At 64.6% G+C, this 22563-nt stretch overlaps 2 protein-coding genes across 2 annotated transcripts; one reads left to right on the forward strand and one right to left on the reverse strand.

Moving 5' to 3' along the window:
* Nucleotides 1-7485: 7485 nt before the first annotated feature.
* Nucleotides 7486-8232, reverse strand: Mrpl36 (mitochondrial ribosomal protein L36). The gene is made up of 2 exons (XM_048368358.1): nt 7988-8232; nt 7486-7822 (listed from the first exon to the last, which is right to left on the reverse strand). Exon 2 carries the CDS (start codon nt 7806-7808, stop codon nt 7545-7547), a length of 264 nt encoding a protein of 87 aa, XP_048224315.1. The 5' UTR covers nt 7809-7822; nt 7988-8232; the 3' UTR covers nt 7486-7544.
* A 1902-nt stretch (nt 8233-10134) lies between these two features.
* On the forward strand, nt 10135-20713 carry Ndufs6 (NADH:ubiquinone oxidoreductase subunit S6). The gene is made up of 4 exons (XM_048368356.1): nt 10135-10282; nt 11528-11581; nt 20047-20168; nt 20545-20713. The coding sequence occupies exons 1-4, from the start codon at nt 10181-10183 to the stop codon at nt 20606-20608; spliced, it is 342 nt and encodes a 113-aa protein (XP_048224313.1). The 5' UTR covers nt 10135-10180; the 3' UTR covers nt 20609-20713.
* Nucleotides 20714-22563: the final 1850 nt, after the last annotated feature.

A 22563-nucleotide genomic window follows, 5' to 3' on the forward strand; every position in this document is an offset into this window, starting at 1 on the left:
GGCCAGCGGCGCGGCTCAAGCCGTTGGGTGCCTTCCTTGTAAACGCAAAGCCCTGGATTCAAACCTGCGAACCGTGGTGCTCCCAAAGGCAGATGAACAGGACGGGCGTGCAGATGCGGGATCCTGGGTCTGCAGCCAGGCTGGAAAGCACGCCGTCCCTTTCTGCTCGGGGACACGGCAAAGGCGTGGCAAGCGTGCGGCCCGTGTGGGCAGCTCTGGCCACGCAGAGGCCGGGAGCCTGCGTGTGCGTGCACGCGCGCGTGTGCGTGCACAGGTGCGGGCCGAGTGTCTCCAGGGCCGGCCCCGGCGTGAGGCGTGAGCCCCTCGGGAAGCCCCGGGAAGCCATCTTCCGAGCCCTGGGCTATTAGGGAGGCTCTGCGGGGGCAGCCAATTCCCCGGGTTTGTTTCTTTCTCCTGGAAGAAAGCTTCTGTTTGGTTCTAATGAGTAGCTTTTCCTAAGGAGAAACAATAATGGCAGCAGAAAGGGAGACTCTGTAAACTTGTAATCATGCGTGTCAAACACAGGATGGTATTTCCCCCTGAAAAACAGAATCGCCGGCGTGAGAGAGGGGGTGCGGGAAAGCGTGTTTTCTCTGACAGAAGTTAATTCCAAACTAAGTATTCCCTGAAAGGAAGGCAAGAAACCATTTTTACATGCCTGTCATCTGTCCTTGGAGGACGCCAAGCAGATACGTTTCTGGGAGCTCGACCGGGCGTCGTTCCGGTGGCCTGGGGGGCTGCGCCGCGCGCCGGTGGGCAGAGCTGGGGGTGAGGAAGCGGCTTCCCCGGGCCGGGAGGAGCGGTGCTCGGGTTAATGATAACCAGGGGAAGTCGGCTGCCGGTGGGAGGGGGTCCTGGGGGGGGGGCGGCGCGGAGGCCGGGCAGCTGCTGCCTGAGGGGCTCTGGGGGGGGGGGGGGCGTCCCTCCAGCCGCATGCTGGGTGGGCTCCACGCACGGGAAGCAGGGCGGCTCGGGGCCCGCGGCCCAGGCAGCGCGGGGCCCTCGGGAGGCTGGCCTTCCGCCAACGGGGTGGACGTTTGCTGGCAAAGGAGCTCACTTGCTCTGGGTATTCAGGGCCACCGCTGTAGACAGGTCTCTCTTGCCGGTACTAAGGACACACTCATCCACGTCCGGCACTGGGCTGCAGGTCCATCCCGGGGCAGGTCCATCCCGGGGCAGGCCGGTCCCCAGCCCAGGCCCGTCCCCAGCCCGGGCCCCACCCCAGCCCAGGCCCCAGCCCAGGCCCCAGCCCAGGCCCATCCCCAGCCCGGGCCCATCCCCAGCCCAGGCCCATCCCCAGCCCAGGCCCATCCCCAGACTAGGCCCGACCCCAGCCCGGGCCCCACCCCGGCCCAGGCCCATCCCCAGCCCAGGCCCATCCCCAGACTAGGCCCGACCCCAGCCCGGGCCCCACCCCGGCCCAGGCCCATCCCCGGCCCAGGCCCCAGCCCGGCCCCGACCCAGCCCAGGCCCCACCCCAGCCCAGGCCCCACCCCAGCCCAGGCCCGTCCCCAGACTAGGCCCGACCCAGCCCGGGCCCCACCCCAGCCCGGGCCCATCCCCAGCCCAGGCCCGACCCAGCCCAGGCCCCAGCCCAGCCCAGGCCCGACCCAGCCCAGGCCCATTCCCCAAGTATCAGATCAGCTAAGCCTAGAGCCCTTCCAGCCCTTGGCAAAGCCCCCATATGGCCGCTCTTGGAGCTGGGGTGCCAGGCAAGGGGCCGCAAAGGCCCCGTCCCCCCAAGGCCAGCAGAGGGCTGACGTGGGTGGCTTGCACCGGCGAGCGGGTCCTGACCTTTCGGGTCCCCTGGAGCCCCCGTAGGAGATGCGGAACCCCACTGAGGGCCCATTTTATCACTGGGATCGCAGGCGGAGGAGCTGGGCTGCGGCCACCTGTCCCTCCGGTGGCCACGTGCCCTGGGACCCACTCGGCCTCCGTGGTGCTGGACTCCACACGCAGAAGGCGTTAGTGTGGATTTGGGCCCGCCTCTCCCTCGGGGCCTGCCCTGCCAAACCACCCCGCAGATGCCTGGGGCTCCGGCCCCTCCCCGGTCCCAGGCCGGCCTCGGGGCAGGTGCTTGGGGTCCCGTGTGTCGCGGTTGGTGTGCTTGGGCCCTCACGGGGCTCCAGGCGGAGGAGACCGTGGCACGGGGGGCAGTGGGGACGGGGCGGTGGGGCCCGGGGCCCGCAGGCTCCAGGACTGGCTCAGCACGGGAAGGCATGGCGCAGCTCACGAGCTTTGCACCGTGCTACCCTTCCCCCCCCCCCCCCCCAGTAGAAAGGAATGGAGACACCGGGGTCCTTTCCAGCCCCCGCAACTCTGGGACTCAGGTGCTAGGGATGAACGGGTCATCTCACTGCTCCCGCCCCGGTCTGGGGTGCACAGGAAGATGACTCGGTTTCCCTGCAGCTGGAGGCAGGGGCTGGGATGGCCTCCTTCTCCACCAGGACGCAGAGGCTGACGTCGGATGCTGGCGGCCTGGCCTGCCTCTGGGGCCGGGAAGTGGGAGGTCACGGGGTCGCCGTGGCCCGCTGCTCACGCGCGGCGATGCTGACACCCAGGACAGAGAGCGCCGGTGCCGCCCGCCACCCTCCGGGGGCCCCGGTCCTCCGTGTGCTCCAGTTCTCCCTCCGACAGAAGCTAGAGCAGCTCGCTTCCTGCCCCGCGGCTAGAAGGGCCCCTCGCCTGGAGCGGGCTCCTGCCACGGGGCCGGGGAGTCCCCGGTGGGTGCGGGGGCCGTGCACACGCGGGAGTGACGGGCGGTCGCTGCTCACCTTTCCTGACTGAGGGGCTCGGGGTGTCCAAGTGAAGGCCCGGCTCCTCCTGGTTTCCCAGCTCCCACTTACCAAGTACGTGGCATCTGCCAGTGTCCACGCATGCACCCCACGCACGTGCACGTGTGTGCACACAAACGCCACAGGTGTGTGCAAGCGCATGGCACCTGCCAGTCTGCAGGCATGCACCCCACACACGTGCACACGCGAGAACATGCCATGTGTGCATACACACAAATACCACACATGTGTGCGAGTACCTGCTGGCACAGAGCAACATATGAGCACACACTAATACACCGCATGCACGCACGCCAAACTCATAGCACACATGCTGCATACATATGAACAGAATGTGGAGCTGCAGGGTTTGCATGCTGCACACAAATGCTGAGCGTGTGAACAGTGCACACATGCAGCACACACATGCATACCCAGATGTGTGTTCACATGCACAACACAAACACACTACAATGACATGCCTCTACCCCCCCCTCCACGCATGTGTGTGCCACACATGCTATTCTTGCAATCAAGACACGGTGGGCTCTCCCTCAGACTGGCCCTGTCGGGGGCCCCAAGGGCGGTGGTGAGCAGCTGAACTGGCCCTGGGCTCTGGGTTTGCTCCTGCGGGGCTTTGATCTCGGGAAGGGGCGAACGAGCTCTGTGGAGTGCTGTTTGGGAGCACGTGTTTCACAGCACAGTTTCTAAACCAAGACTTGTCTGTCTGGGCAGCTGGCCACAGGACCAGTCTCTGTGCGCTCCTCGCTCTGGGCCTGGGACGGCTGGGCCAAGCAGCACCGAGGGGGATTTCCAGTCCTTTGGAAGAGGCCTTGGAACCCAGAAGCTCAGGTCTGGCGCCTGCTCTGCGGCTGAGGCACCCGCCTATAAATAACCGCGCTGACGGGGGCCCTGCGGCCTGCTGATGGACAGCCCCTCCTCCTGCCATTACGGCCTGGTGACTATGGGAAAATTAATTTAAGTGGTAGTTAATTTCTAATGAATTCCATTCAAGCGGTTAATACAGTCCCTTGGTGTTATTAACCTTCACGGATCATTGCGTTATGTAAATAAATTCTACTTTGTGCTGGTTTATTAAAAAAGAGAGTGAAGATTGGGAAGTCTGGCTAAATTTCTGCACATCCAGGCAACAAACCCACGATGGGTGGGAAACGGCTGTAAAAGGAAAAGAAAACCGATCCACCAGGAGCCTGCCCCAGAAGATGCCTTCCCCGTGGGCTCGATTGTCTATTGTATTTCAACCTAGCGAACTCGGTAGCACACCACAGGGAGTGTCGCTCTGAGAACTCGGGCGGACGCTTCCGGAGGCTTTCGACCAAGTGCGGCCTTCTCGGGGTCACTCAGGAAGCCGCCCCAACCCTGAGCTGCTCAGCTCCGGCTGGCGTGCGCAGTGCTGGGCACTCTCCCGCGGTGGCACTCGGCCCCCCCTTCCCGTCTCCTCCCCGATGCCCCCCCACACCATCCCGGCAGGCTCTGCTCGGCTCACGTGAGTGCTCAGTTCCCCTGGTCTAGGTTGTCACACGGCAGCGACACTGGTGGGTTTGTCTCTGTGCCGGCTGTCTGTTTACATTCTATCCCTAACACATATTACTAGTGAAGTTCCCTAAGTATGACTGCCAGTCTGGCCACTTGGTGCTAGAGATTAGGAGCGCGGGCCGGGGTCCGGGAGGCGGGGATGAAGATACAATGGAAGGACTGGACGGCCAGGGGACACAGGTCGTACCTGCCCCTCTTCTGCAAGTTATGAGGGTACTGTGTGTTAGGTTTTTTAAAGTAGGTAGCCGGTAAAGGAGAACGCCACGTGGTATTCAGGCAGGAGAGAAAGTTTATTACTGAACTGTGGGCCTGTGGCTGAGTAGATCCAGGGCCAGAGAGGAGAAGGGAGAGAAGGGGCGACCCCCACCCAGCCCTGCCTTATCTAGGGCGGGGGCAGGGGGTGTGGCCAGGTGGATTAGGATGGGACCTCAGGGAAGGGGGAAGTAAAGGCCTCCAGGTCTGCAGGTTACCCAGGTAACCGGGTGGGGACTTAATGAGGTGGGGGCGTCTACATGGAGCCTTCCAAGGACGGACCTGACACTGTAGCTGATATCCACGGACTGAGACCCGGCAGGTCAGCCATCTACCCAGCAGGTGTGACACAGAAACACGGCTCAAGAACAGAGGGGTCTCTGTGGGTACACGTGGATAGAAATGGCCTGGTTTTTTGCTGAAGAGCAACATGCCCTGGGAGTGCAGGGACAGGTAGTGTTGTGCCAAGTCGCAAGACCACCACCAAAAAGACCACCGAGACTCAGACATTTCTGAAATGCAAAAGCAAGGCAAGACTTTAAGCGAGCTGCAACTTGGGCCTCGGCCTACCCACCGACACAGCGGAGGTTAGGAGGAAGCCCCGAGCTGTGATTACACAGGGCTTTTTATAAAGGCAAAGAACAAGGTTATAACAATCAGGTGTGCAAGCAAGATTAGGACACAGGTACAAATCTGATTGGCTCAGGGTTTAATTCTAAAATGGGGTTCACGTGTCTGGCACTTCAGTAGGTGGCACTGGCTGTGGATTTTCAGTAGCCATTGTTAGGTTTACGAACGTAGGTAGCTGGTAAAGAACTCCACGCGGTACTCAGGCCAGAAAGTTTATTATGGAACTGCTGCCTAGGGGATGCTTGGCCGCAGAGAAGGGGCGACCCGCCCCACCCTGCCCTGTCTAGCCCGGCGGCAGGGAGGTGTGGCCAGGTGGATTAGGCTGGGACCTCAGGGAAGGGGGAAGTAATTGCCTCCAAGTATGCAGGTTACCCTGGTAACTGGGTGAAGACTTAGGTGGGGGCATCTGTGCCATTTTGCTCTGCTTGCTCTCTAGGTCTGATGAAATAATCACAATGTATGTTTGTTTCTTTGGCCAGACCTGGGGCTTGAACTCAGGGCCTGGGCACGGTCCCTGGCTTCTTTTGCTCAAGGCTAGGACTCTACCATTTGAGCCACAGTGCCACTTCTATATATGTGGTGCTGAGGAATCGAACCCAGGGCTTCATGCATGCTAGGCAAGCACTACCAAGCCAGAAGATTCCCAGCCCACAATGTATGTTTGAATAGCACTTTCTGCTTTTCAAAGCATTTGATATCTATTTTCATCAGTTTTATCTTCGTGATGACGCTGGCACCGCCTCAGTCACCCGCGGCTGCAGAGGGCAAAGGGCAGCGACTGCATGGGGCAGCCTGGCCCTCCCGAGGGCCCTGCTACCGCCCGCAGGCTGGCCACACCGGGCCCACCTTCAGGTGGCTCCCCTTCCCCAGTGAAGGTCCTGCGTGAGTGTGTGTGTGTGAGGACCACTGTCAGCACGGCGTGGCCCGCCCCCCACGCAGTGCGCAGCTCCGAGCGCCGCTCCCACAGCCACACACAGAGCCGTGGGGAGGGGCTGGCGCTTGAAGCCTGGCCTGTGTGTGCACGTGTATGAAGGCCGTGTGTGGCAGCGAGTGACCTAATACTCCCCATTCCTTCCAAGAGGCCTAGGTGGCCTCCTACGGACAGACAGACGAACTCCTGCCACCCCCTGCAGCCAAGAGCGCAAGGGGTGACTCTACCGAACGGTCCCCGAGGCTTGTGTTCTAGTTTAAGATGACTCTAGTGGAACACCTCGGGAATGAAAGGGTAGGACGTACTCTATACCGAGGCACGGGTCGGAGGTGATGGTCTGAAGGACTCGCCTTTCGCCCTGCAGATCAGGGTACAGAGAAGCCGCTGGGCCTGTCCAGCAGGCTGGTGGCGGAGGGGGAGCCCTGCTCCTGGGTGCTAAGGCACCCTGTGGCTTCCAGCAGACCGCTGGCTGGGCAGCCCTGACACGTGACACGTGGCCAGGCGTGGGCAGGCGGCCCTGACACGTGGCCCTGGCCAGGCGTGGCTGCTTCTTGCACAGTGGGCCCTGCCTGGTGCAGGCAGACCCAGGCTCTGCGTGTGGCGCTGCTGACCGGCCACACCCCATGCCACTGGTGTGCGCACACAGTCCTGGCCACGTGCACTCCTGCCACACCGGCACGCAAGCCCTCCGCCTCCCTTAAGCGCACCCCTCTGCACAGCCCCTTTTCTCCTGGCCGTCGGGCTATCGGCGAATGCACAGCCCTGTGGAGGTGCCTCCGTGCCCCACCCCAAGTACCAGCGTCCCCCAGACCTTGGGAAGGGGCACCTAGCGCCCACATCTCCCCACCTAGTCCCTTTACTCAGCACCCACTGAAGATGTCCCCAGAGGCATGACTTGTGCTCCCTGTCGGAAGTCTACCAGCCTGCAATCTGTGAAATAGCCTCCTTTCCAGGGGGCACCAAGCCCTCAGTCGTGGCTTTTCCGAGACAAATCCCCGGTTCCCAAGACGATGGACCATCCCTGCACAGACGGGGGTTTCTTTGCAAAACTATGTTTTATTTGTCGTTTGAGTAGCGAATCCACTACCACAATGGAAGGCCTCGACGTGCCGGTTTAGAGCGCACTGCAACGTCCAGGGTCGCAGACCTAGGGTGTACCCGGAAGGCATTCACAGGCCGGCCCTCCTGCCACGGTGAGGATCCGGGGGGGACGGGGGGGACCCCGGCCTTCGGAGCCGCCGGGTCTTCCGCAGGGAACACCTTCTCCCCGGCAGGGGCCCCGGGTCCAGGAGGGCTGGGGAGCCCGGGGGTGGGGGAGCCGGGAGCCCGGGGGTGGGGGGCCGGGAGCCCGGGGGTGGGGGGGGCCGGGCGGGCCCTTCCTCCCCCCACCCCAGGCCCGGCTACAGCTGCCTCTGCTTGTGCCGGGGGTGGGTCCTGCAGAGCACGAACCAGCGCCCGCGCCGCTTCACCAGGTAGCAGTCTCGGCAGCGCTTGCGCAGGGACACCTTGCTCTTGAAGCCCAGCGCGGGCTGCGGGCCCAGGGGGCCGAGGGGGCCGGGCGGGCCGGGCGGCGGCGGCGGGAAGGCGGCGAGGGCCGCGCGGCGCAGGTGCAGCAGAGGCTCCGCGACCGAGGCCAGCGCGGCCCGCAGCCAGGCGGCGGCCATGCTGCGGGGCGGCCCTGCGGGAGGGAGGGCGGCGCGGGTCACGGCGGGGCGGGGCGCCCCCCTCCCCCGCCCGGGTCCCCCCCCCCCCCCGGCCTCCCTACCCCCGGGCCCCCTCCCCCGCCCCCCGGAGGGGCCCTGGTCCCCACGTGGGAAGGGACCTGCCGTACCCCCGGCCTTACCCGGCTCACGCCCGCGTCCGCGCCTGCGCAGTGGGGCAGGGGGAAGTCGTCGCCGGGAGGAAAGATGGCCGCGGGTCACGTGGGCGGCTCGGCGGCGCAGGCGCGCTGAGGCGCGGCGCGTCTCCCGGGCCCCGCGCGCCGTCCGCGGACCCGGCTGGGGGCCGAGCGCACCGCGAGCCCCCGGGCGTGGAGATCCCCCGCCGGGCGGGAAGTGACGTCCGGCGGGAGCTCGGGGAGGGCCTGCCGACGGTGACCCTGGCCGCCGGGGTCAGCCCCGCCCCCCCGCCAACGACGGGGCCGCACGTCCGGAAAGCGCGCGGAGCTCGCCGGTGACCCCGCGCAGCCACCGCGTCCCGCCGGGGGCCGCGCGCGCTGCTCTCACGCGGGGCCGCCCCCTCTGTGTCACCCCTCCTCTGTGCCACCCGGGCCGCCCCCCTCCATGTCACCACCCGGGCCGCCCCCTCTGTGTCACCCCCCCGTGTCACGCGGGGCGCCCCCCTCTGTGTCACCCCCCCGTGCCACCCGGGCCGCCCCCTCTGTCACCCCCCCGTGTCACGCGGGGCGCCCCCTCTGTGTCACCCCCCGTCTGTGTCACCCCTCCTCTGTGCCACCCGGGGCGCCCCCTCTGTGTCACCCCCCCCGTGTCATGCGGGGCGCCCCCTCTGTCACCCCCCCGTGTCACTCCCCTGTGCCACCCGGGGCGCCCCCTCTATATCACCCCCCTGCCGCCCGGGCCGCCCCCTCTGTGTCACCCCCCCCGTGTCACGCGGGGCGCCCCCTCTGTGTCACCCCCCCCGTGCCACCCGGGCCGCCCCCTCTGTCACCCCCCCGTGTCACGCGGGGCGCCCCCTCTGTGTCACCCCCCCGTCTGTGTCACCCCTCCTCTGTGCCACCCGGGGCGCCCCCTCTGTGTCACCCCCCCCGTGTCATGCGGGGCGCCCCCTCTGTCACCCCCCCGTGTCACTCCCCTGTGCCACCCGGGGCGCCCCCCTCTATATCACCCCCCTGCCGCCCGGGCCGCCCCCTCTGTGTCACCCCCCCGTGTCACGCGGGCCGCCCCCTCTGTCACCCCCCCGTGTCACCCGGGGCGCCCCCTCTGTCACCCCCGTGTCACCCGGGGCGCCCCCGCCCCCCCGCCGTGGGCCTTCACCCCGTTACCCGAAGCGGCTTCCCGGGCCCTCCCCTTCAGTAGGGGGGTGTCCGTGGTTCCCCACTCTACCTCCCACCCGAGGGAGGCGCCGTCGCGGCACGCGGGCACCTTGGGGTCCTCTTATCCTCAGGGCAGCTCGGCTTCCGACGGCCGCAGGTGCGGGAGCTGGGGAGCCCTCCTCTCCCCCCACCCCCCACCCCCGCTTCGAGGGGGCGGGGCAGCGCCTTCTGGCTTCTGTGCCCCCCTTCCCCAGGCCTGGGGCGCTCTCCGGGGATGGTCCTGGGAGTCGCCCAGCCCCAGCCAGGGGGAGGCCCGGGGGCGCCCGACCCGGGTCACCCCAGCCCCGCCCCCGTGCGTGAGGGAGGGTGGCCCGGCCCCGCCCCCGTGCGTGGGGAGGGTGGGGGGCGGAGTGGGGGGGGAGGGTCGCCCCTGCCCCGCCCCCGTGCGTGAGGGAGGGTGGCCCGGCCCCGCCCCCGTGCGTGGGGAGGGGGGGAGGGTGGCCCGGCCCCGCCCCCGTGCGTGGGGAGGGCGGAGGTGGGAGTGGGGGGGAGGGTGGCCCCGGCCCCGCCCCCGTGCGTGGGGAGGGTGGGGGGCGGAGGTGGGGGGTGGGGGGGAGGGTCGCCCCGGCCCCGTCCCCGGCCCGCACGGTGGCCGTGGCGCGTGGAGGCTCCGGGACGCCGCGGCCCGCGGGCCGGGGGCGGTAGGGTCTGGCGTGCGGGGCACCGTCGCCCCCCGTGGGGTTCCTCGGGCCCGGGGCTCCGATCCACCGACGGCCTCTCACTCCCGGCTGGGGCCGTGACAAGCCGGAGCGTGTCCTCCCCGTGGGCCTCGGCGGGCGCGCCGCGCGGCTGCCCACGTGGGACCCGGCCGCGGACCCCGGCTCAGCCCGGCCGCAGGCCCCGCCCCGCGCCTGCGCGCCGCAGGCCCCGCCCCCTCCAGGCCCCGCCCCCTCCAGGCCCGCGCGCCGCACCGTCCCGGGGAGGGGCGGGTCCCGCCGAGCGCGGCGCGCCTGCGTCGGCGCCGGGTCAAGGGTCGCCGGGAAGATGGCGGCGCTGGTGACCTTCCGCCGGCTGCTGCCCCGGGGTGTTCGGAGCTTCGGGGTGCAGCTGGCGCCGACGGGAGAGAAGATCACGCACACCGGGCAGGTACGGCCACGCCGCCGCCCGCGCGGGCTGGAGGGGCGGGTCCGCGGGGGGATGGGGTTCCGGCGTGGGGCCGGGTCCGCAGGGGCCGGGGTCCGCGGGGGGGATGGGGGGTCCGCGGGGGGGTGGGGGGGGTCCGCGGGGGGGATGGGGGGGTCCGCGGGGGGGTGGGGGGTCCGCGGGGGGCGGATGGGGGTTCCGGCGTGGGGCCGGGTCCGCGGGGGGCCGGGGTCCGCGGGGGGGGTGGGGTTCCGGCGTGGGGCCGGGTCCACAGGGGCCGGGGTCCTCGGGGGGGATGGGGGTCCGCGGGGGGGATGGGGGGTCCGCGGGGGCGGATGGGGGGTCCGCGGGGGGGGATGGGGGGGTCCGCGGGGGGATGGGGGTCCGCGTGGGGGGATGGGGGTCCGCGGGGGCGGATGGGGGGTCCTGCGTGGGGCCGGGTCCACAGGGGCCGGGGTCCGCGGGGGGGATGGGGGGTCCGCGGGGGCGGATGGGGTTCCGGCGTGGGGCCGGGTCCACAGGGGCCGGGGTCCTCAGGGGGGATGGGGGTCCGCGGGGGGGATGGGGGGTCCGCGGGGGCGGATGGGGGGTCCGCGGGGGGGATGGGGGGTCCGCAGGGGTGATGGGGGGATCCTGCGTGGGGCCGGAGTCCGCAGGGGCATGGGGGGTCCGGTGTGGGGCGGGGTCCTGCGTGGGGCCGGGGTCCGCGGGGGCATGGGGGGATCCTGAGTGGGGATGGGTCCATGGAGGGGTACGGCCTTGCGTGGGCAGGTCTGCCCCCTGCTTAAGGTCACAGGGACACCCGTTGCAGCGTTCTCCCCCCCCCTCCACTCTTCCTGGGCTTTGCAGCCACCATTCCTTTCTGTCCAGTGGGGAGGTCAGAAGCACACACAGCTCTGTGACAGGGAACCAGCAGGCGAGCCACGACTCTCCCCCCCAGCTGTCACCCCGTAGAGTTGGGGGGGGGGGGGCTGAAGCTAGCTGGCCCTGCATGAAAGGTGGCTGGGTGCCGCCTTCCCCAGGACTTGTTCCCTCCCTCCTCACGTTTCTGGCCAGCCTGCCTGCCCTCTTCCTTAGCTGGTCTTCCTTCACTGCTAATCCTGCAGGCCCCGCGTTCCAGCTTCGTTTGCCCCTGGGTGTGTTTAACTCATTGTCTATGGCCTAAATGCCAAGAAAACCACATTTTAAAATGTTTACACCCCTCTCGCGGTGGCACTGTAAAAGTCACAGATGGTCTTTTCCTTCCAGGTCTATGATGATAAAGACTACAGGAAAGTTCGATTTGTAGGTCGTCAGAAAGAGGTGAGTAAAAGACCAGTAAAAGCTTGGCATTGGGGCTGGGAATATGGCCTAGTGGCAAGAGTGCTTGCCTCGTATACATGAAGCCCTGGGTTCGATTCCCCAGCACCACATATATAGAAAAAGTCAGAAGTGGCGCTGTGGCTCAAGTGGCAGAGTGCTAGCCTTGAGCGGGAAGAAGCCAGGGACAGTGCTCAGGCCCTGAGTCCAAGGCCCAGGACTGGCAAAAAAAAAAAAAGCTTGGCGTTGTTGCCCATGCTTATAACCCTAGCTGCTCCAAAGGCTGGGGAAGGACGGTTGTGGTAAGCCTTCCTCATTCCTTCTCAGTCCCTCAGGCCTGCCAGCCATGCACTCCTCCTTCTGATAGGCCTTCCTCCATGCCTACCATCAGTCATTGCCATCCTACCTCAGACAGTCTGCTCTTCTTGTCCCACTCTAGTGATCCTAGTTCAGTGTTTTCCTGCCCTCTGGTCTCAGCTCTATTGCCTCCTCCTCACTGTCTGGTGTTTGAACTGCTGCAGCAAAGGCTCAGGGAGTTTGTTCTTCTTAAGCCCATGTAGTGTGTGCTGTCCGGTTCGGATTTCAGCCAGTTTACTCCTATGTGTCCGGGCGGGGGGCGGGGGGGGGGCAGGCAGGCAGAGCTGTGTCCTGCCCGTCAGATGTGAGGTCTGGCTTCTCGAGGTGCAGCCATCATTATTCGTGTTCTGGGCTTGACAGGTGGTTGCTGCCGAGCTGGAGGCTGGAGGCCAGAGGCCACATCCTCCCTTGCTGGATGGGGCTATGGCCGCAGGGCCATGGGTGAACCCCTGAGGAGCTAATGGGCCTGGAGCCCTGTGCCTGCCCCCCATCACTTGGCAAATGAACACCCGTGGGTGTCTGTTAGAAACGCTGCCGGTGAACATTCTTTGTGGTTTCTTGATGACCTAGCAGATGGTGATGGATGGGAAAGTCTGAGTTCACAGAGCCAGTGAGCCAGCAGGGGTTCTGGAATCGCTGCCACCTGGTAGCCTCTGGACTGGCAGTAGGGGGTCACCTGTCTCGGCCTCACCCGTCTGTTCTGTGGTGGTGGCTGTCAGGTGTACCCTGTCCCAGCTGCCATGCAGTGGTGGTGTGGGTATCCTGTGTTGCTGTGGTGTGTTTGTACGTCCCATGTTACACTTACCCCATGATCAGAAATCGGTCTTTCTGAGAAGGAAATAGGCTGCTGAGAATGTAGATTTTGTCAGTGGAAATAACTGGCTGCCAACAGTGCTCAGGAGAAAGGAAGACTCCCAGTGTGTGCTGCGCGAAGTGGCTTCAGGTCTCCAAACAGAAAACAACAAATGCTCGTTAGGAAGTGGAGAAGCGAGGCCATGTTCTGACACGTGTCCTAGTGCACACTGCTAGGAATGTGGAAGAGAAACTGAGGTTCCACTCCTAGCCTTGCCCACAGGGATGGAAGGCAAGATGGCCGAGGTATTGGTGCACTGTTGTTATAGACTGATTATGCAATTTTTGTGCACTGTCATTACTGATGGACCGTGGAATGTTTGTGCAGTGTTGTTATGGTTGGAGTGTGGAATGTTTGTGCAGCATTGTTTTGGTTGCAGTGCGGAACGTTTGTGCGGTGTGGTTACATTGGAGTATGCAATGTTTGTGCAGCGTTGTTATGGTTAGAGTGTGGAATGTTTGTGCAGCATTGTTACGGTTGGAGTGTGCAGTGTTTGTGCAGCATTGTTACGGTTAGAGTGTGGAATGTTTGTGCAGTGTTAGGGTCAGCGTGTGGAATGTCTGCGGTGTAGTTACGGTCAGCGTGTAGAATGTCTGTGCGGCGTAGTTATGGTCAGCGTGTAGAATGTCTATGCGGCGTAGTTACTGATGGACTGTGGAATGTCTGTGCAGCGTTGTTACGGTCAGCGTGTGGAATGTCTATGCAGCGTTGTTACGATCAGCGTGTCAAATGTCTGTGCGGCGTAGTTATGGTCAGCGTGTGGCATGTCTGTGCGGCGTAGTTACTGATGGACTGTGGAATGTCTGTGCGGCGTAGTTATGGTCAGCGTGTAGAATGTCTATGCGGCGTAGTTACTGATGGACTGTGGAATGTCTGTGCGGCGTAGTTATGGTCAGCGTGTAGAATGTCTGTGCGGCGTAGTTACTGATGGACTGTGGAATGTCTGTGCAGCGTTGTTACGATCAGCGTGTCGAATGTCTGCGACGTAGTTACGGTCAGCGTGTGGCATGTCTGCGGCGTAGTTACGGTCGGTCAGCGTGTGGCATGTCTGTGTGGTGTAGTTGGGGTCAGCGTGTGGCATGTCTGCGGCGTAGTTACGGTTGGTCAGTGTGTGGAATGTCTGTGTGGCGTAGTTACGGTCAGCGTGTGGCATGTCTGTGTGGTGTAGTTGCGGTCAGCGTGTGGCATGTCTGTGTGGCGTAGTTACGGTCGGTCAGCGTGTGGCATGTCTGTGCGGTGTAGTTACAGTCAGCGCGTGGCATGTCTGTGCGGTGTAGTTACAGTCAGCGCGTGGCATGTCCGTGCGGCGTAGTTACTGATGGACTGTGGAATGCTTGTGCAGCGTTGTTACCATCTGAGGTCGGCGTATGACCTGTCTCCCCAGGCTCTGGGTGCTGGGACTTCTGGGAAATGATGGGATCCGGGGGCTCCTGGCTGTCAGTGGCATAGCATGGTGTGTTTCTGGGGCCGTGGGCTGGCCCCCACCCCTTGGTGTGCTGGTGGTCTGAGTGTTAATGGCCTCGGGCCGGCGAGGCGTGCTCTCGCGGTGTCTTTACGGTTTTGGTGCTCAGCTGTGAGGGGAAGTGTTCTGCAGCCCTGGGGCCGGGTCTCTAAGGAGCCTCTGCGATGGCCTTGTGGACGTCACCAGTGCCTTCCAGTCGTTTCCTTTGTCTTTCCATCCTTCAGTGCTGCGAGATGGCTGGAGGAGGGTGGGCTGGGCTATACCCCTCTCAGGTCCTGGGGCTTGAACTCAGGGCCTGGGTGCTGCCCTAGATCTTTCTGGCTCAAGGCTAGCTCTCTACCATTTGAGCCACATCTCCACTTTGGCTTTTTTTTTTTTGGTGGTTCCGTGGAGATAAGAGTCCCATGGACTTTCTTGCTCGGGCAGGCTTTGAACAGTGGTCCTCAGACCTCAGCCTCCTGCGTAGCTAGGACCGTGAGTGTGAGCCTACAGTGCCTGGCTCATGAATGGGTTCCACACTTTTCGTGAAATCAGAACCAAGTTGAACTGTTGAGTTGAGTAAACTCCCAACACTGTTACCGTCTTTTTGGATTCTCTTCAGAGTCGCTCATCTGGAGTCTGCCCGTCAGAGTGTTCTTTGTGAGACGCGCATCCATCTCATTTGAAGTCCTGGGGTCGCGTGACAGCAAGGCTGGCGCAGCACCTACTGCTTGCTGCTGCCACGCCGCCCCTCGGGTTGCTGGTCCTGGTCAGCCTCACTGGCCTGTAGGACTAGATTTCGGTATGCTTCTGTTGGCGGGCTGTGATCTATGCACGCATTATTTCCAGCAGAACCCACTTTGAAGAAGGAGAAGGAGAAGGAGGTAGAGGAGGAGCACCTAGCATGCCTCCCGCCCACTCCCCCTCCTCCCCAGCTTGTCAGTGAGAGTGACCATGACCTCATGTTCCTTAAGACACAGTTGCCGGCTTGGCTGAAGGGACACAGTTCCTAGCAGAAAAGGAGGGTGTCTTGATGTGCATACCGAGCCCCCCCACAGGGGCTGGGTCTCTGCGGGGAGGTTTAGGTTTCTGTGGCACGTGTATCCAGAGAGCAGATTTCAAGGAAATTACCGTGTAGACTCATTAGCAGTGTGAAAAGCAAAGCAAATGTTGTCACCAATCCCTTAAACGAAGGCAGAAAACCAAGGGCTTATACACTGCATTAGATCCACTTAGCCGTCTCTTCAGCGCGTCAAAAGACAGAGAAAGCTCACGTTAGAGACGATGCCACTATCTGCGGTACAGGCTCTCCGAAGGGAGGAGGAAATGTCGGATGAAGAGGAGAGAGGCGTGCAACATGGATAAATGGAGGTGCAGTTTCTTAGTAAAAATCAAACCAAAGCCTGGTGTTCTTTTTAGTGTACTGTAGATTTGTAAATCTTGGTGAGTGGAGTCAGTACCTTACAGGAGCTTGGTTATTCACCCGGGTTAGTAGAGTCAGTACCTTACAGGAGCTTGGTTATTCACCGGGTTAGTATTTCCTCTTTGGGCTGCGGTTGATTTGGTTTCATTGGGTTATGCCTTTAGTGTTGAGCTCTAATGGACTGACATGGAAGAGTGGGCTTTCCGGGGGGGGGGGGGGTCACTTCCAGAATATCTGTGTTTAAAAGCTGAGAGCAGATTATTGAGATGTGAGCGTGGCCTCGCGTGTCCTGGTCACAGGAGCCTGGTGGTTTCCACGTCGGCCCCCGTGGGCTGGGAGTGGGGGCCAGTCCCTCCCAGGCCCCTGCGCCCACGGCTTCTGCCCCGAAGTGAAGGTCAGGAGACCGTTGGTCAGCGCGGCGTGGCTTTGGCGTGGGTGGCTGCGCGCTCGGCGCGGTGCTTGGTCCCGGAAGCGGATGTCAGTCACGGCAGGTCGGGGCCGCCCCGGAGCCGCCGGTGGGTTCCAGGAGGGCCGTCTCCGTCCGTCAGCCCCTTCCGCGCGTCGCTTCCTTGCCTGCAGGGGGCCGGCTGGCGTCTCACTGCTGTGACGAGGCCCCGGTGACACGCTGTCACTGAGGCAGTCAGCACAGTCGCGACACCCGAGGCTCGGGCTGTGCAGCCAGCAGTGAGGCGCTGGTGTTGGGAGGGTGGCCCGGCTCTCACGGAGAACGTGGAGACCCACCGAGGGAGGACACGCCTCGCCACGCCTGACAGCGGCTCCTGGCGGCCCTCGGCTCCTTGCCGGCCACGATGGCCATCAGAGGGCCATGTGTGCTGAGCCAGGATTTGAACCCCTTTCCTTCACACAGCACCACAGACGGGCGGTGCAGCAGGGCCTGGCTGCAGCGGAAGTCAGGCCCGGAGGTCACCCGCGGGCTGGTGGCCTCCCCCCTGTGCTCTGGCACCGGCCCCCCTTGCCCCGGGCTGTGAAGGGCATGAGGTGTCGGGGCCCAAATCTCCAGGACAAGGTGACAGCGGGGGTCGCCCCTGGGGTACAGTGGCCCTTTCAGATAAGGAAGGGGTGATAAATGTTCTCAGTTGTGCTGCAGTGAAAAAGGCAACTGAGCTTGACGTGGAGCTGTACACGCCACAGTCGTCGATGCCAGGGTAGCTGCAGGCTGCAGTTCAGCCCTGGCCGTGTGCTCCCAGCGCCGGGCTGGGGAGGAGCTCCGCCCCGCCTCCAGAGCGGGGACAGACTCAGAGAACACCCAGCCTGCCCCGCAGAGCGGGGACAGACTCAGAGAACGCCCAGCCTGCCCTGCGCACCGCCGTACACCCAGCCTGCCCTGCGCACCGCCGCGTGAGCACGGTGCAGAGCAGGGAACAGACTCAGAGAACACCCAGCCTGCCCCGCGTACCGCCGTACACCCAGCCTGCCCTGCGTACCGCCGCGTGAGCACGGTGCAGAGCAGGGAACAGACTCAGAGAACGCCCAGCCTGCCCTGCGTACCGCCGCGTGAGCACGGTGCAGAGCAGGGAACAGACTCAGAGAACACCCAGCCTGCCCCGCGTACCGCCGTACACCCAGCCTGCCCTGCGTACCGCCGCGTGAGCACGGTGCAGAGCAGGGAACAGACTCAGAGAACGCCCAGCCTGCCCTGCGTACCGCCGCGTGAGCACGGTGCAGAGCGGGAACAGACTCAGAGAACGCCCAGCCTGCCCTGCGTACCGCCGCGTGAGCACGGTGCAGAGCGGGAACAGACTCAGAGAACGCCCAGCCTGCCCTGCGCACCGCCGCGTGAGCACGGTGCAGAGCGGGAACAGACTCAGAGAACACCCAGCCTGCCCTGCGTACCGCCGCGTGAGCACGGTGCAGAGCGGGAACAGACTCAGAGAACACCCAGCCTGCCCTGCGTACCGCCGCGTGAGCACGGTGCAGAGCGGGAACAGACTCAGAGAACACCCAGCCTGCCCTGCGTACCGCCGCATGAGCACGGTGCAGAGCGGGAACAGACTCAGAGAACACCCAGCCTGCCCTGCGTACCGCCGTACACCCAGCCTGCCCTGCGTACCGCCGCGTGAGCACGGTCCAGAGTGGGGAACAGACTCAGAGAACACCCAGCCTGCCCTGCAGAGCGGGGAACAGACTCAGAAAACACCCAGCCGGCCCTGCGTACCGCCGCGTGAGCACGGTGTAGAGCGGGGACAGACTCAGAGAACGCCCAGCCTGCCCTGCGTACCGCCGCGTGAGCACGGTGCAGAGCGGGAACAGACTCAGAGAACGCCCAGCCTGCCCCGCGTACCGCCGCGTGAGCACGGTGCAGAGCGGGAACAGACTCAGAGAACACCCAGCCTGCCCTGCGCACCGCCGCGTGAGCACGGTGCAGAGCGGGAACAGACTCAGAGAACACCCAGCCTGCCCTGCGTACCGCCGCGTGAGCACGGTGCAGAGCGGGAACAGACTCAGAGAACACCCAGCCTGCCCTGCGTACCGCCGCGTGAGCACGGTGCAGAGCGGGAACAGACTCAGAGAACACCCAGCCTGCCCTGCGTACCGCCGCATGAGCACGGTGCAGAGCGGGAACAGACTCAGAGAACACCCAGCCTGCCCTGCGTACCGCCGTACACCCAGCCTGCCCTGCGTACCGCCGCGTGAGCACGGTCCAGAGTGGGGAACAGACTCAGAGAACACCCAGCCTGCCCTGCAGAGCGGGGAACAGACTCAGAAAACACCCAGCCGGCCCTGCGTACCGCCGCGTGAGCACGGTGTAGAGCGGGGACAGACTCAGAGAACGCCCAGCCTGCCCTGCGTACCGCCGCGTGAGCACGGTGCAGAGCGGGAACAGACTCAGAGAACACCCAGCCTGCCCCGCGTACCGCCGCGTGAGCACGGTGCAGAGCGGGAACAGACTCAGAGAACACCCAGCCTGCCCTGCGTACCGCCGCGTGAGCACGGTGCAGAGCGGGAACAGACTCAGAGAACGCCCAGCCCTGCCCCGCGTACCGCCGCGTGAGCACGGTGTAGAGCGGGGACAGACTCAGAGAACGCCCAGCCTGCCCCGCGTACCGCCGCGTGAGCACGGTGCAGAGCGGGAACAGACTCAGAGAACACCCAGCCTGCCCTGCGTACCGCCGCGTGAGCACGGTGCAGAGCGGGAACAGACTCAGAGAACACCCAGCCTGCCCTGCGTACCGCCGCGTGAGCACGGTGCAGAGCGGGAACAGACTCAGAGAACACCCAGCCTGCCCCGCGTACCGCCGCGTGAGCACGGTGCAGAGCAGGGAACAGACTCAGAGAACACCCAGCCTGCCCTGCGTACCGCCGCGTGAGCACGGTGCAGAGCGGGAACAGACTCAGAGAACACCCAGCCTGCCCTGCGTACCGCCGCGTGAGCACGGTGCAGAGCGGGAACAGACTCAGAGAACACCCAGCCTGCCCTGCGTACCGCCGCGTGAGCACGGTGCAGAGCGGGAACAGACTCAGAGAACGCCCAGCCTGCCCCGCGTACCGCCGCGTGAGCACGGTGCAGAGTTGAGATGAGATGGGGCATTCTGTCGGGCAGGAAGGCTCATCAGAATCAGCCCCGGTGAGGGAGGGCGAGGTCGGACGCGCACGTACAGAAGGAAAACGCTATTTAAGAAGTGACCCTTCGCTGGGCGCTGGTGGCTCACGCCCGTAATCCCGGCTACTCCGGAGGCTGAGAGCTGAGGGTCGGGGTAGAAGCCAGCCCGGGCAGGCAAGTCCTTTAGGGTGTTTTTTGAGTTAGAAAGTGACAGTGACGCTTCACCCCGATGGACACAGAGGACGGGAAGCGGGAGCGCTCTGCGAGCAGGTCGCCGCTGGCCTCGGTTGCGGCGTGCGCGGGGGCGTCCCCAGGTCCCTGCCCGGCGCGTGGCGTCCGTCCCTCTTGCTGCAGACGCAGCGCTCTCGGGCAGCCGGGAGGGCTGGGCAGACGGGCCTCCTGGAGGAGTGTTCTAGTGACGACGCGAGGAGAGGGAGAGCCCAGCAAACACGGGTGGCCCGAGGAGCCACCCCAGGGGGGGCCCTGGGCCTGCACAGAAGCAAAGGAAATCACTGCTCTGACAGAGGGGTACAGCGTTTTTCTCAGTCTCTCTCGATAAACCTGTTAAGCCCATCGCATTTCCTGGCAGGGATGCCATGGAGGACCTGCGGGTTCAAGTCCTGGAGCTTGAACTTGGGACCTTGCGCGTGCGGGGCCGAGCCATGCGCTCCGCCGCAGCCGTTCCTTTGGAGCCCGCGTGGGCTCCCGGTGGGAGGACGCGTAAGCACGTGTGTGCGTGGGCGGTGCGTGGGCCCTGGTGCTGGCCGCACACGGTGAGTCGCGCGTGGTCCTCAGGGTCTGGGATTGACCTGTGTGTGTTTTCCTTTCCCAGGTCAATAAGAACTTTGCCATCGAGCTGATAGCAGAGCAGCCTGTGAGTGAGGTGGAGCACCGGGTGATCGCCTGCGACGGAGGCGGGGGCGCCCTCGGTCACCCCAAGGTCTACATAAACCTGAGTGTGTGCTCCAGCCCTGCTGCCCAGCCCCGGGGGGGCCGGGGGGGACAGGAGCGGTGGCCACAGTCCCGGGGGGAGACAGGAGCGGTGGCCCCGTGGGGCGGGGGGACAGGAGCGGTGGCCACAGTCCCGGGGGGGGGGACAGGAGCGGTGGCCACAGTCCCGGGGGGGGACAGGAGCGGTGGCCCCGTGGGGCAGGGGGGGGGACAGGAGCGGTTGGGCCCCGTGGGGCGGGGGGGGACGGGAGCGGCCTCTCGGGGGGCGTGTCGCTGGAGGAGCGCGTGGCTGGCAGGACGTGCTTCAGGACACTGGGCGTCCGGCTCCCGGGCTGAGGTAGAGCGTGGAAGATGAGCTCTTTCCTTATGCATTGTTTCAGGACAAAGAGACAAAAACGGACTGTGGCTACTGTGGCCTGCAGTTCAAGCAGCACCCTCACTAGCGGGGCGGGGGCCCCGGGGCCTGTGCCACGCGCGCTGCGGTGAGGCGGAGGCCGGAGGGCGCCGGTGCTCCCAGCGCTGAATAAAGGCAACCCCGTCTGCACGGCCAGGGAGCTCGTGTCTTTCTTGGTGTGAACTGGAACAGCCGCACGTGCAGCTGCCCACCGTGTGGGCACCGAGGGGGTCGCCCACTGTGCAGGCGGACGGGGGCCCACGGGGGACGGGGGCCCCACGGCGGGGGGGGCTCATGGGCCGGGGGCTCTGGGAGGGGGTTGGCTCCACGGGGTGGGGGTGGGGAAAGGGGGCCCCTGGGCCAGAGCCCCGCCGGCCCTCACTCAGCAGGGGTTGGCAGGACATGACTGGGCACCGCTGGTCTGACACACCTTCCTGCGTGTGCTGCCGGTGCTGCCAGGACGGGGTGTCAGCTCCCCAGAAGGTCTCAGGGGCAGAGGAAGACGCCGTAGGGAAGGAGGAGGGGGGGGAGAGGAGACGCCACCTGGAGCAGGGGGGAGGCTGCTCCGGTGCGGGGAGGCCGGGCTGCGGGGGCCAGGCTGGCTCCCCCTGCTCCCCGGCTGGGTCCAGGGCATCGTGTGGAGCAGGAGGCTGGGCTGGTAAGCACGGACCCCAGGGATGGCACCCTGCTCCCCACTGTCCCCCGGCCCCTCCACCTTCACGTCTCGGCTCTGGAGAGGTCAGGTGGGAAGACCTGCCTTCCCTTCCGGTTTGCCGGGCTGCGGATGGGTCCCCCTGGCCCCTCAGGTTCCGCGGTGCACGCCGGCCCTGGGCCGCGGCTGGAGGGCTCGTGTCAGGCAGTGACCTTCGGGAACCCTGAACTTGGGGTGCACCTGGGACCCAGGCCTGGTGGCCCCCGCCGGCCCACCAGAGGGCAGTAGTGCACAGCTGTGCGTCTGGGCCCCGTGGCCCCTGGGGCTGGAGGCTGAGCCCGCAGCGGTGCAGGGGGCAGTGACTCTGCAGAGACCAGGACCCTGGGAACAATTCTGCCTTTGCAACCTGCCCTGGGAACAGGGGCGGGGGGCACCTGGATGCCCCAGGGAGCCCTTCCTCGGAGTGGCCTTCATGGCCTTCGTGGCCCGGTAGAATGTTCCAGATTCTGAGTGCACCTGGGGGGTAACAGCGTCCCGGTGAAGACGCCTTTCTCCTGGTTGCTGGGCAGCACACTACCGGAGGAGGAAGCAGGTGCCCCAGCCCCGCCTGTGCAGAGCCCTCCCCCTGCCCTGGGTCCGTGGCCCTTGAGGCTGACGGCCGGCAGACGGGGGCCGGCTTCCGCATCCATTCCCCGGCTGCTGGACAGGGGCAGGCCGACAGTGCCCAGCCCGCTGCCCCTTGCCGGCAGCCCCCGCGGGCAGGCCCAACCGCCCTTCCTCAGGCTCTGGTCTCCGACTACAGTGCCGATCTAATAGACACTGGGAGATCTTAAATAATAGACACTGGGAGATTTTAAATTTCATTTCCGCGCAGTTACTTAAAGTTTAAAGCGGTAACATCTAACCCAATTAAGTTGCAGCTGATCATTCTATAAATGCACGAGTCCTATAAAATATGAATGAGGACTCAAATACTCTCTCACAACTTCATCTGCCTGTGGATGTTCGGCTTCTGGCCCTCCTGCCACGAGTAGGAAAGAAAACGCAGGCCCTCGCTAGACCCCGGGCTGAACGTATGTAGATCCTAGAGTAAACGGTTCTCTGTGATAGATGTTTTCAGGCCCTTTACTTTTTTCCAGTCCTGGTACTTGAACTCAGGGCCTGGGCAGTGTCCCTGAGCTTCTTTTGCTCAAGCTAGCACCTTGCCATTTGAGCCACAGCGCCCACTCCTGGCTTTTTCTGAGTCAATTATTGGAGATTAGAATCTCATGGGCTTTCCACCCTGGGCTGGCCGTGAACCATGACCCTCAGATTTCAGCCTCCTGAGTAGCTAGGATGACAGGCGTGAGCCA

Source organism: Perognathus longimembris, chromosome 19, assembly GCF_023159225.1.
Source record: "Perognathus longimembris pacificus isolate PPM17 chromosome 19, ASM2315922v1, whole genome shotgun sequence".
NCBI lineage: Eukaryota > Metazoa > Chordata > Mammalia > Rodentia > Heteromyidae > Perognathus > Perognathus longimembris.

Bases quoted from the DNA above. Each gene is read 5' to 3' on its own strand.
- Ndufs6 (XM_048368356.1), top strand. From the start codon at position 10,181: ATGGCGGCGCTGGTGACCTTCCGCCGGCTGCTGCCCCGGGGTGTTCGG. The intron at 10,283-11,527 runs GTACGGCCACGC...TTTTCCTTCCAG, and splicing joins AGATCACGCACACCGGGCAG to GTCTATGATGATAAAGACTA. The intron at 11,582-20,046 runs GTGAGTAAAAGA...TTCCTTTCCCAG, and splicing joins TTGTAGGTCGTCAGAAAGAG to GTCAATAAGAACTTTGCCAT.
- Mrpl36 (XM_048368358.1), bottom strand. From the start codon at position 7,808: ATGGCCGCCGCCTGGCTGCGGGCCGCGCTGGCCTCGGTCGCGGAGCCT.